Raw genomic sequence first — 12,002 nt, 5'->3', positions numbered from 1 at the left:
GACAAGAAGATCAAAAGTTTTCTGACAGTTTCTTTTCAGGGATTTTTCTTCAGTAATTTAAAAAAAAACTTGTTCTTCAAAATGGCAATGTTAATCTGTAGACATATTAATTAAGAAATACAACTTTGTGATTACATATATCTGCCTTTAGATATTTGTAGCGTCAAAAATTATTTTTGTTTTTTTAGATATGATTTTCTCCTAATGTTTATCAGTACTGAACCTATATATATGCATATAATTAGATATCATCCTTTAATTTCAATTCAATATTTGTGGCACGTATTCCTTAGGGAGAAAATGGCCCACTTTTTTTTTATTTTAGGAACCGTATTGACTTAAAAAAAAAGAGAAAAATGCCACTGTTTTGCCTCCCTTTATTGGGTTGTCTAGTATCTGAATTATGGGTAATAATTAAACACGGACAAAATCTTCATTCTCTCAATTTTAAATGATTGATATTTGAAGGGCAGTACTATGTAAGTATGGTGTCTCACCCTCTCACCCTTAAAATATGCGAAGAGCAATAGTCTATAAGTTTACGTTTAAAGGAATAAAAACCGGTTACAAAGAGTTTTTCCTCGGAGTTCTCAAATGTTTAAAATACATATTGCACCCATCACTTAATTAGCGGACTTGTGAGTGACTCATCTGTATCACAATGTCTGTATGTGTATAGATTTGCCCCTTTTCAGATTACGGATTTTGCAAGTTGATTCTTTTCATTGTTTTTGTAGTCGTGTGGTAATACATGATGTTAATTGTTCGACTTTCGTTTATTTTTGTGATGCTACTTGTGTATAAATAGAGTTGCGCATGCATTTCCAGATAGTAAATTAAATATTTTTGTTTTGGGACAAGGACAATTCTATTTCCATGTAATAGATACGTACCATATGTGAGAAAGTATTTTTGTGAGGACTGTTACAATGACACCAGTGATGTGACTGTGTGTGTTTTGTACCGTAACGAAAGCTGTCAGTTTGTGCTGTCACATACTGTCATCTCAGTTGGAAAAAACAGAGTTCAAATTAGACTTCCTCGAAGTTGTTTCAGCATGATGCTAAACGATGCATTAGGTCCTTTTCTTCGTATTGTGTTGTAAGTCCTTAGAAAACAGATGCACATTTCCAGAAACAATAGCAGGGAATATCTTAATAAAAGACAATGATAAGTCTTGGAATAAATTAAAACGCAGTTGTCTGTCATAAATGCTGTTTAACGGTTTTAAACAAAAATGTAGAATATAAAAAGGCATCCAATATTTTACGTTATAGAACACTACGAAATTGAAACCTGAGAATACTTGGTCAGTATAGAAGGCCTTGAGACTTGTAAAGACATGTCCAATTGCTTTGTCGCGTATTCGTACCTACTAACTCTTTCTTAGATATAATTGCATCAACAAGCTTCATAATATGTTGAAAAAAATGTTTTGTTTTGTTCCGTATTAGAAATTTCTTCCTTATAAAAAGTATCAGAGAAAGCAAAATAAAACTGTCTTCTGGTTTCTTGAAGTGTTGGTCACGTGATGGTGCTGTACCTGTATAATATAGATGTAATTTGTTCTATGAAATCATTCATTTTCGGCTTTGATTTTTGTATTAATGTTTTTTAAAGAAAAATGATGGAAGTGTATTTTATATTTTAAAACTACCTTTTTCAATTTAAATAAAGGGACAGGCTTGAATGAAGGAGTAGTGGAAGGTGAAGTTAGTGTATATTAAAATTCAGTTTGTAATTTAATGTCCCTGTTATAATTGTAAGGGAGGCCCGACAATGAGCAGTTTACTTTTGATGTATTATGAGCAGTAATATAAACAGACATTCACATAAATGTATTGAGAAAGTTATTTTATGCATCAGATAGGTTTTTGTAACCATGAACAGTAAAATAAATGCAGCATTCAGATATTTACATTCAAGGGTGTATTATAATTTGTGTTTAAAATGTAATGTAAGGTTAGAATGCCTCCGCTTTATGTTCATTTATGGGATTGTTACCTGTTTAATATCAATACACGGATGACAAACTGACAAATGGCTGAGGGTTCCAGTTGAGTTGTGATGTTACAGGTAGGCAGGTTCTAAGGTTCAGAGGGCTGGACAGACTTTGATCGATGAACCGGATCGAAATAGAATCTTTAGATACATTGCTTTTGAAGCTTGAATTATGTTATAGCTTGATATTTATGAAACATAATTATCGACGATGACTACGACATATAAAATATCACTCGTTTAAACTTGGTTAAAATTCCATTAAATTGTATAAATTAAAGGAAAGTGTTTGGGAGAGAGAGACAGTCTGGTGACTCTGTGTGTTTCTCACAGCAGCCGCATCTTTTACTATACTTTTGGTGATCCGTGTGGTTTTTAGGCCATCCGGATCACTGCAAACCACCGACCCGAGCTGCCACCGTTTAAAACAATCATGGATTTATCAACGGCTTACCGGTTTCATAACCCTAATTTAAATATGATGGATTTTTATCATTCTTGCAAGAGTAAGTTGATAATCTTTTGTTTAATGCTCCGACTATTTTTGGAGATTGGCCATAAACTTAGGTAATTCGCGATGATAAATGTTCAACGGAACCATTTCTACGTTATTTTACTGTAATTATTTATTTGCAATTAAATGTGGAAATAAATTAGTAGTTCATGCGTAAATTGTTTTCAAACATTGTTTGAACCTTTTACCAAAATACCACCCCCCTTGCATTTAACTTAAATAGGCATACAGATAATTGTGATTTGGTCAGCTTTTCTTGGTGTAATATCCATTGCCTCGACGACACCTACAACAAATGTTCAGTTACAAGTTTATTTTTACATCTTATGCATATTTTGACAAGAATGTGATGAGAATCTACTGATCCTATACGTTATCTGTTTGCATTAACGATTGTTTTACCTTTTAGGTGTAAAATTAACTTTTCCGGACTATCGCGCACAAAATTAGACTGATATCGACATAACTGTACACACGACCTGTCGGTAATAGTGCGGAACCCTCTCTGCCATCTTCTCTTACATCGGCGTGCAGTGGCCGGATCAGAGAACATGAAATAATATGATTGTGATCATTCAAATATATAAGAACAAGCATAATAAAAGTTTACACGCCACCATGCTTCTACAATTAAAATACGAAATTTTGCCAGACTCAAAACATTTGTCGAAATGAAGACCATATAGGTAGCCGTAGGCTTTATATTTCTTTTCTAGCAGTGTTTGTATTTTTGTTAATTTATTGATGATATGACTTGTGTCGGACAATCTTGGGGCTCTAATTGGATTTTAAACCACCTCACCATCCAATAAACCCGGTAGGACAAAATGTCAAAAATGCTTTTTTAACCTTTTACATGTGATACGACGGTTGTTTAAAGATAGTTTGGAAGGCACGTTATATATTGATTTTTATTTTACATGCAATAGATATTTAAGCAATGTTTATTATACATTCTTTTTTGTAAGATGGTATAATTTGTTTTTAATTGTGAAGTGTATGTATTATTAGCTAAAGCTGCAGTTGCGAAAAGGAGACGAAATGGAGATGTGCGTTTCTCAGTTTTTAAAATTTTAAAAAATCAACAAGATTTGATCCGCTAAATTAACCAGTTAGTGATTCTATTTTTGTAGATATATTTACATGCATTTACATATAAGTTATTTACCCTAATACATGTATCAATAATTAGTTCAGTTCTGGTTTGAAACAAAGCAATATGCCTTTACAGAAAAAGAATATTTAATTCATTCATAAGTCTGAATCATCGAGACGTATACAAGCTTAAATAACATGTACATGAGCGAATTAGGGTTAAATGATCATATTACGAATTCAGATTATTATTAATGATGTAAAATTGAGACATATTTTTTGCTGTCTCTTTGATTCTGAGGCCGATTATCTGTTGATCACAGTTATCTAAAATTTGGTATATAAATAAAATGGTCAAAACAATAATCAAAATTATCTTTGACATTTCATCTGGAACAGTGGAGCTAAAAACTAAAACAGGCATTGTTTGAGTCTAAAACCCTTTAATTTTGAACAAACTAATTAGCTCATATTTAAAGTTTTAATTGTTTTAAAGATTTCAATTGAATTTTGAGGTTTTGAAATGTTTCGGATAGATCGTAGGAGATGATTGGCTTGCTTGAATGACTGCCGTTTCTAATGAGTCTTTAGACCGCATGATTGCTCATTGAACCCTCACTTGAAAATAAACCTATTGCGTTGAAGGGTCGCTATAATAATAACAATAGTAGTGTTAAACAGGTACCCAGTTTTGGGTTCACACATATATCCCATAACAGAGGATCAACCCTCACCATCGGACGGCTTATTAATTATCCAACCATGCAAAACACGTGGCCGGGGGCATATGGACCACCCTCCCATTTGGCCTACCAGCTCCCCCCTCGCCACACTTATGATGTATTTGCTGGTAGTTACGATGCCTTTGCAGGTAAATGTTACATTTTACTGTTTTATTACCTCACTTACGGGCTGACACCTTTCAATGTTTTAAATTCTTGAAGTCTTAAAAACTTTATGATTTATTATTTGACTACATTTCAGGTCATGGCGGAGTAAATCAGTTAGGAGGAGTATTCGTCAACGGCAGACCTCTGCCTGATGTTGTGCGACAACGAATTGTGGAACTCGCTCATCAAGGAGTTCGACCTTGTGATATTTCACGGCAACTTCGTGTGTCTCATGGATGTGTTAGTAAAATACTCGGACGGTAAGTTCTTTTATTTTACATGAACATTTTCGTATATACAAAAACTTCTTCAATTTAGGTGTAGAGGCTTAGAGAAAATACGGCCTATTTTTAGTAAATCCTTCAATGTTAAAAAAAAATCAACTGTGAATGCTTTGAATAAACTTGATTTATTAATGATAACTGAAAGATAACTTGGTTAGCACTGTACCATAAGTTGTTTTAATTTCGTATAAGATGACTAAGAAAGGTACTAAACACATCTAGGTTTAAGAGTTGTAAACATTTTATATATAATTTTACCAAACCAACATCGGAAAAAAAAAACATTATTTCTTCTGAGTAATAATGTTTAATTGATAAAAAAAATAGGTTTTTATTAAAATTGAATATTTTATTCATAAATTATTCACACTTTTCTAAGCAATTTGAGTAGTATTGAATTTTTTTTTTTGATTACAGAAAATATCGAATAACAAATTCATATTGACATGATGATGACAAATTTAAAAATAAAATATTTCTCCTTTTAATACTTGTGATTTGACACACAATTTCAAAATTATTTTTACATTGATTTTATAATTTTGTTTTGTACATTTTTTAAGATAAAATAATAATGATAATATTAATATGATGTGTAAAAAAAGCTCTAACCATTTAATTTTGTCGATGCGTCGTTAAAATCCAGTTTCCAACATGGAAAATATAAAAAAAAAGATCAAATGTAAGATAACGTTCTTTTTTATTGGATACAAATATTGGCTTGCTGTTTGTATAATTACATTCTGTTAATTTAGTCTAGTATGATACATTGATGACAGGATGCCATTAAAATAACGACAAATATTTAGCCTTTTCAATTGAGAATGTCTTTCATGGACTGAAGCTGTGCTGCGGTGTTTACAACTAGCAGTTATGATTATTGTTTTGAATATTATAAATCCTACCAGTGACTAAATGGACACGTTTCTTGCTATTTCCCAATCAATGAATCTATCAAAAATGCACTTAATAGCTTCTACCAATAATTGTTATTATAAATAAGCTAATGAATATGATTTGTTCTGTGTGTTTTTATTGACTTTTTTCTACTATTTTTACCCTTAAAATCCAAGTTTTCTCCCTAAGAAACAATGATTCTTATAAACGTGATAAATGTACTGAGTGAGGTATGACATTTAATTTTCTATGTACTTTCATTTCCATCCATTAGTAGTACTTTTTGTGGAACAATTGAAATTCGTAGCCCTAAATCAGTGGTGAGTTATGAGCAAGCAGAAATAAATTAAGCGAACAAAGGGGGTAATTAGTGGCTAGCAAGAGACATAGAATCCATTCATAGAGAGACAAGTTTATGGCCGATGTACTTAGGATTGTGAAAAGTTTAAATTGTCCAAGGAAACCTTAACACGGTGATCATGGATAAGACGGCACTTTGTACCCCTTGCCCCAATACCCTCTAGTCCCTCCGATAGGTCCTTATTTATCTACAACAATTACATGAGTTAACGGACCGGTAGATTATTCCCCATCAATGAAATGCCGTCTTGTTTTACAAATCGGACTGTTCAGACCTAATCTTAAATCGCTATCTTCTTTCATTGATACATACACCGAATTAGTTTTGAATAAGACAAGAAAAGAGCGTTTTTCATGGCCATTGAAGAGCATCGAACTAGCTTCCTGAACTTAACACGTGCTTAATTATGCGCAACAATAAGGACATTCAGAAGCAGTGTTAAATGAATATTTAGAAACATTTTACCTCAATAGACCTCGAAACCCAGAAGGGCTAAATTTATGGTCAGTCTTTATTCAGCAACTCGTGATGTTCCCTCGGCCTTCTTGCAGGTATAGAAAGTTGTAGTTGTCTGGTATTTGGATGTTTATATTTAAAAGGATAAAGTGAAAGTATCATAATTTTATTTTTATGTTTGAACAGTTTTTGGTAGAATTTTAAAAATGAAAAAATAAATTAGATGAGATTTTAAAGTAAAGACATTTTTTAAACATATTTTGAAATAGAAATTCTGTCTTGGGAAACTTTCAAAATTGTTTCTTAAAATAAGTCAGAAAATACATCGTTGCACGTTCTATTTCCATTTTGTTATTTTTTTCAGATATTATGAGACGGGTTCTATTAAACCTGGCGTTATCGGTGGCTCCAAACCCAAAGTGGCCACGCCAAAAGTTGTGGACGCAATCACACGGTATAAACATGAAAATCCTACGATGTTTGCCTGGGAGATCAGGGACCGGTTATTGTCGGAAGGTGTCTGTACCTCAGAGAACGTTCCAAGTGTTAGCTCCATTAATCGGTAGGTGTTAAGTATTGTCTGCTACGTCCATAATGATACTTTTGTATACGTCTGTCCGTTGGTTTGTTATTTTCCTTTCCCCTTTCTCCTTTTCTGAAGAAAAGAAGATAATAGAATGGCACACGTGTTTGTTACGGTGATGTAGTAACTGAGTGGATAGGGCTTTGAATAGATACAAGGAAAGTTTGAATTTAACGAAGCATAATTGTATTCCTGTTTTTTTTTCTACCGAAAAATAAAACTTTTACTTCAGATTATTTCCATTATGGTTCCTTTTCATACTGAATTGTGCAGCTTTTAATTTTAAAAGTGCAGTTCGTTAATAAAATGGACAATTTACCTAAATTTCTTTAGTGCATTCCAAGTTTGGTAGAACCATATTTTAATTTAAAAAAGATAGAGAAATAAAGTTTTGACATGTTATGTTTTAACACCCACGATCCTTTATAGATGCTTGACTTGTATTAAAAAATATATATAACTTCACTGTGCATTAATCTACTGAATTAAGATTTCCTTTTAGTTACAATAGTTACCTATACATAATTGTATCCATTTCAAATGCTGTAAATAACTTTGGAATAATTTGAATACATTGCTTAGTTGTAAGATTCACGCGATGAGTTCTATAGAAAATATTAGTTATAATCAGAGACTGATAAATGACTTTGTCATCATGATTTTCGATAAAATGCACGAAAGGACCTTAACTGACTGAGGAACTCACAGAAATAAACATCGTAATACAAATTTGTGAGCACTGTTGATATTTCTTAGATGTTAGCATACAAATTTACTATTGCAATGAAGCAGAAAGTGTATTGAGAGGCTGCACTACGTGTTCATCTCGTCTGGGGAATTTAGTGGAGACGTTGCCTTTGAAATAAAAACTTCGGTCTGGAAATTATGTAGCGAAAATTTGTAAAACACACACGCTAGGTTGCGGGCATTTATTGTGTCATGACGATTGCTCGACGTAACCGTTAACGAAGAAAACAAACCCATTTTATAAACATTCTAATTGGTAGTACACATTGAACGTAACAACAGTTCTGACTTCAAAGCAATCACAAATCGCTTAAGACCACCATGGTAAAAAAGCAAGGAAGATAAAATAGAAAGTATATACCTTAATACAGTTACCATCCCCTGGTGCACCAACGCCGTGTTCAGGGTCATATCTAACTATACTGCTGTAATATTGAAACATAAAATAGCAGCCGAGTCGACAAATAACTTATGTTTGCAAAACTAATAGAATTCTTTTGAAATTGAGATGTTTCGGCAATATTGACAAAAATAACACATGGTTACTTTGTTAACAAGATAGAAATTAATTTCAGAATTAATTGACAATATTGTATTGGAATTTGATTTATTGTTGCCACAAAAAGGGATAAAAGTTTTACGTCAAATTTCTAAGCATAAAAAATAAACACTCATATTTAGTTTGAATTTCTGTTGTTTTTTTTTCTTAATTCGTTTTTGAATTTTTACTCCAGATGTTTTATTATATTTTGACTGTTAATAAAAATATATAAGTTGAAATTTTATGCTTTTACAAACGATCTTAAGACCATTTCTGCAGGCATCCGAAACATCTGCCATTTAACATAACGTCATCTATAACCCCTATTTCTGCTTCCTAATGTAATGAAAGGTAAAGAATAAAAGAAAGATTTCTTAATTTCATTTTTGTTAACGTTGATTTCTCCCCCATCATCAGCTGACAGTTTAATTTGCCAGTAATGGAACGATATCAACAAAGCATGGCGCTAGGCCATTACGCCACTTGTCAACGTTATAGCCAAGGAAAGTTTCATTAGAGTTTTATTATTTCAACTTGCTATTATGAGAGAATTTGTCAATTTTCTTGCTTCGTTTATCACATATTAAAGCTATACACGGTGCAAATGGCTAAGGACTGTACCACAATTAAGACTCACCCAGGCGGAAGTGTACTATCTAAACGCATTTTGCTGGGTGCCTGTAAGATGACCTTACAGCTGTCATCAGTTCGTACTAAGCCGAATCTCTATGACCGTTTTATCTACTGGGGCTCAGGTCATTTGTCTCACAGAGTTATTTTCCATGTTCATTGAACTGTTTAGGGTCATCTACGGAACAAACTTTTGACGGTTTTCTAAGATATAATTAAATCAGATTTTCATGCTTCTTTTAAGGAAGCCAACTTAAAAGATTTTTTTTTATCGTTTACTCTTTTGATCTGCCTATGTAGACCAAGGCAATATTAATGGGAAAGTGATTATTCCAAATCGAGATTAGTTCCATTTTAAAGTATGCATTATCTGAACGCTATGAATATTTAATATTTTCAAACTTGAAATCTACTTCTGGCATAATGTTGCATTCCCACAAGAGAGTATATCATAGAATAATATGTAAACGTGTATAAATTATGTATAACAATGATTTGACTTTTCTGCTTGTCCCTATGACATTGCTTACATTATCGATACCGTTTTATTGTTTATAAAGTTCTAGGGTTGGACATTGTTGTGAACGTACAATGGAGACAAACTCATAAAACAAAATAATAATATATAACAATGTATTTATGATCAAATTAACTTAGGAAAAACCTGGTCATATTATTGCTTCAAGGTGCTGTTTCATTGTGACTGTCGACATTATGTTCATATTTTTGCTCGGTATTGAGCTACTTTGTATTGGAATTTGAATGATAATGACATTGTAAAACAATGGTCCTATCATTTTAATGTACAAGTAGAACAAATTTAAGGATGAATAAATTATAAAGATGTAGAACGTTCAGTTTTTAATACATGTGTAGTTGACAAGACCTCCAGTTTAACGAGTATTGAATATGAAATGTGCTTTAGTATGAAATAATCTTTCCTGTCACTTGAACTCTGATAAGTACTACTATTTTACATGCAGTAAAATCATGAGGTAATATGGTTAACTAAGAGTGATGCTTGTTTTTTGTGAGATACTCCATTAATTACTATATTTTCCTTGTACTTCAACTTCCGACATACATGTCGAGTTATTTATGAGTGAAATGTACAATTATCAAGTCAACTTTATACTAGATCACCCTTGTTGTCTCTGACCTATTGTATTGCAAAGAAAGGCCCCGAAACAGGCACTGTAGCTGACTCCTTGCCCCAAATTAGGATATGATTATTGTATTTTCAGTTAAGACAGGAATGAAATGGTATAATTGCTTGCAAATTTGAAACTTTTTTAAAGTTGTTTGCGTGCCTAATAACCATTACGACCATAAAATGAAAATATAGTAAAGGTTACACTGAGTATTGAATTTTATTAAGAATCATTGAGTACATCGATCAGAAAAACACGGGTGTGTTGTGATTCGAGGTGGGGGTGAATTGGGTGCAGAGAACTCTAAGCTACTGATGGTGTTCACCCAAGTGTATGAGATCAAATGTCACACCACACACAAGACTAGCAATAGATATTATACACTCCAATAAGCTTAATACATCGGTTTTACAACTCTATTTCAGCATGTCCTCTTCAGTTCAAGTAATATTTCGTGCTTACTCGAGTCTGTTTGAATAGGTCGATTCGGTTGCGTAAAACAACTAAGATAACATTAAGAATGGAATTGCTGTTTCGTTTCATGAACACAACTAATTTTATTAAATGTGTAAAGGAAGATTATGATGCTGAAAAAAATCTTGTGGAATGTTCGAATGTAGAATAATTTTGCTTTTACAAGGAACAGTTTTATTGCATTTCAATAGGAATTTGACATTTGAGGTGTGCAAACTTGGCACAAAGGATTAATTAAACTCAGCTTAGACAATATCGTGTATTAAAACAATAGAGGACAAAGTTCTTATACACAAAACACTTGTCTTTTATGCCGTTCTAGATATCAAATATCGTCGTTGGAGAGTACCTATATATTAACAAAACGCTTTTCGTTTCATTAGGTCAAGACTCGATTGTGACTTGTGAAAGAGAAACTTAGTCATTCTGTAAGAGATAAGATTTATTTTATCTCACCATTTAACAGTACTGGGACAAAACCGTCATCGTTTTACACTTTACCTTTGAAAACAAAAGTACCCCAATTAGAAACGAGATATTTACGAAATCACTTGCATGTTTTTGCATTGTTTCCACCTGAACTTGTAAATTTGTGACTGAAAGCTGATTGATTCGATTATGATAAAAATCTGTTTGTTAAATACTTAAACGGTTTAAGTCATTATTTGAAATTTACACTTCAAATTACTTATCACTTTAACTACCACACAAGAATATCTTTTGTTCACAACTCAACTTTTAAGGATAAAATCATATGCAGTATTTGGTGGATTTGCCCTGATGGTAGATTTTGAATTTCTTTCATTTTATTTCATTCAAGAGGCTTACTCAATTTTGGTCTACCATTATGAATTTTTATTTGTCATTTAATCATTAAAAATATCTTTAACATACATTTAAAATGTTGTTTGAAATAGAATTAAAAATATAGTGATGTAAGGAATCCTCAAAATGCTGTTCCCTTTAAAATTAAATTTCCTAAAATTCTGTCACATAAACTGTGACTTGGCAGATAATTTCCCAGTCAATTTGACCTTAATCTGGTTTCAAAACCACATGATCTACCACAAGGATAAGTTTCTGGTACATCTTGTATCTGGCTATGATTGAAGTATATCATGTTTGCCGTTGTTGCGAATGTTTTCTTCATTTGTGGTATCTTTGCTTCTTTTACACTAGGGAGATTTTTCGTTCTGCATCATTTTCATCGCGTAAAAGAGACGTTTGCTGATTTATTACCCAAGGAATCCAACAAAAACTCATATTTTATCGCATAATAGGAATATAACGTAACTTTATCAATGTTCCTAGATATCGACGTCTTTCATCCCGGTTTCAAAATCAGAAATAAAAGATAAGCCATCCAGTCTAACAGTCT

General features: G+C 32.4%; 1 protein-coding gene across 16 annotated transcripts in view; it reads left to right on the top strand.

Annotated features, from left to right (window-relative positions):
* LOC148619037 (paired box protein Pax-5-like) overlaps positions 1-12,002 on the top strand; it is a 56,386-nt gene that overhangs the window by 31,907 nt on the left and 12,477 nt on the right. For 14 of the 16 annotated variants that reach the window (XM_088578538.1, XM_088578540.1, XM_088578552.1 and 11 more), the window contains 2 exons: positions 4,595-4,760; positions 6,863-7,060. In XM_088578538.1, coding sequence (XP_088434664.1) covers positions 4,595-4,760; positions 6,863-7,060 — 364 coding nt within the window. Of the gene's footprint in view, positions 1-2,178; positions 2,508-4,247; positions 4,482-4,594; positions 4,761-6,862; positions 7,061-12,002 lie in introns of those variants that run through there. The other 2 variants (XM_088578548.1, XM_088578546.1) reach the window with 2 other exon arrangements.

This window comes from Perna viridis, chromosome 4 (genome assembly GCF_037379345.1).
Source record: "Perna viridis isolate PV_CMFRI_1.1 ecotype Kerala chromosome 4, ASM3737934v1, whole genome shotgun sequence".
NCBI classification, from domain to species: domain Eukaryota; kingdom Metazoa; phylum Mollusca; class Bivalvia; order Mytilida; family Mytilidae; genus Perna; species Perna viridis.
The sequence above is the reverse complement of the archived record's forward strand: the minus strand, read 5'-3'. Positions and strand labels throughout refer to the sequence as shown.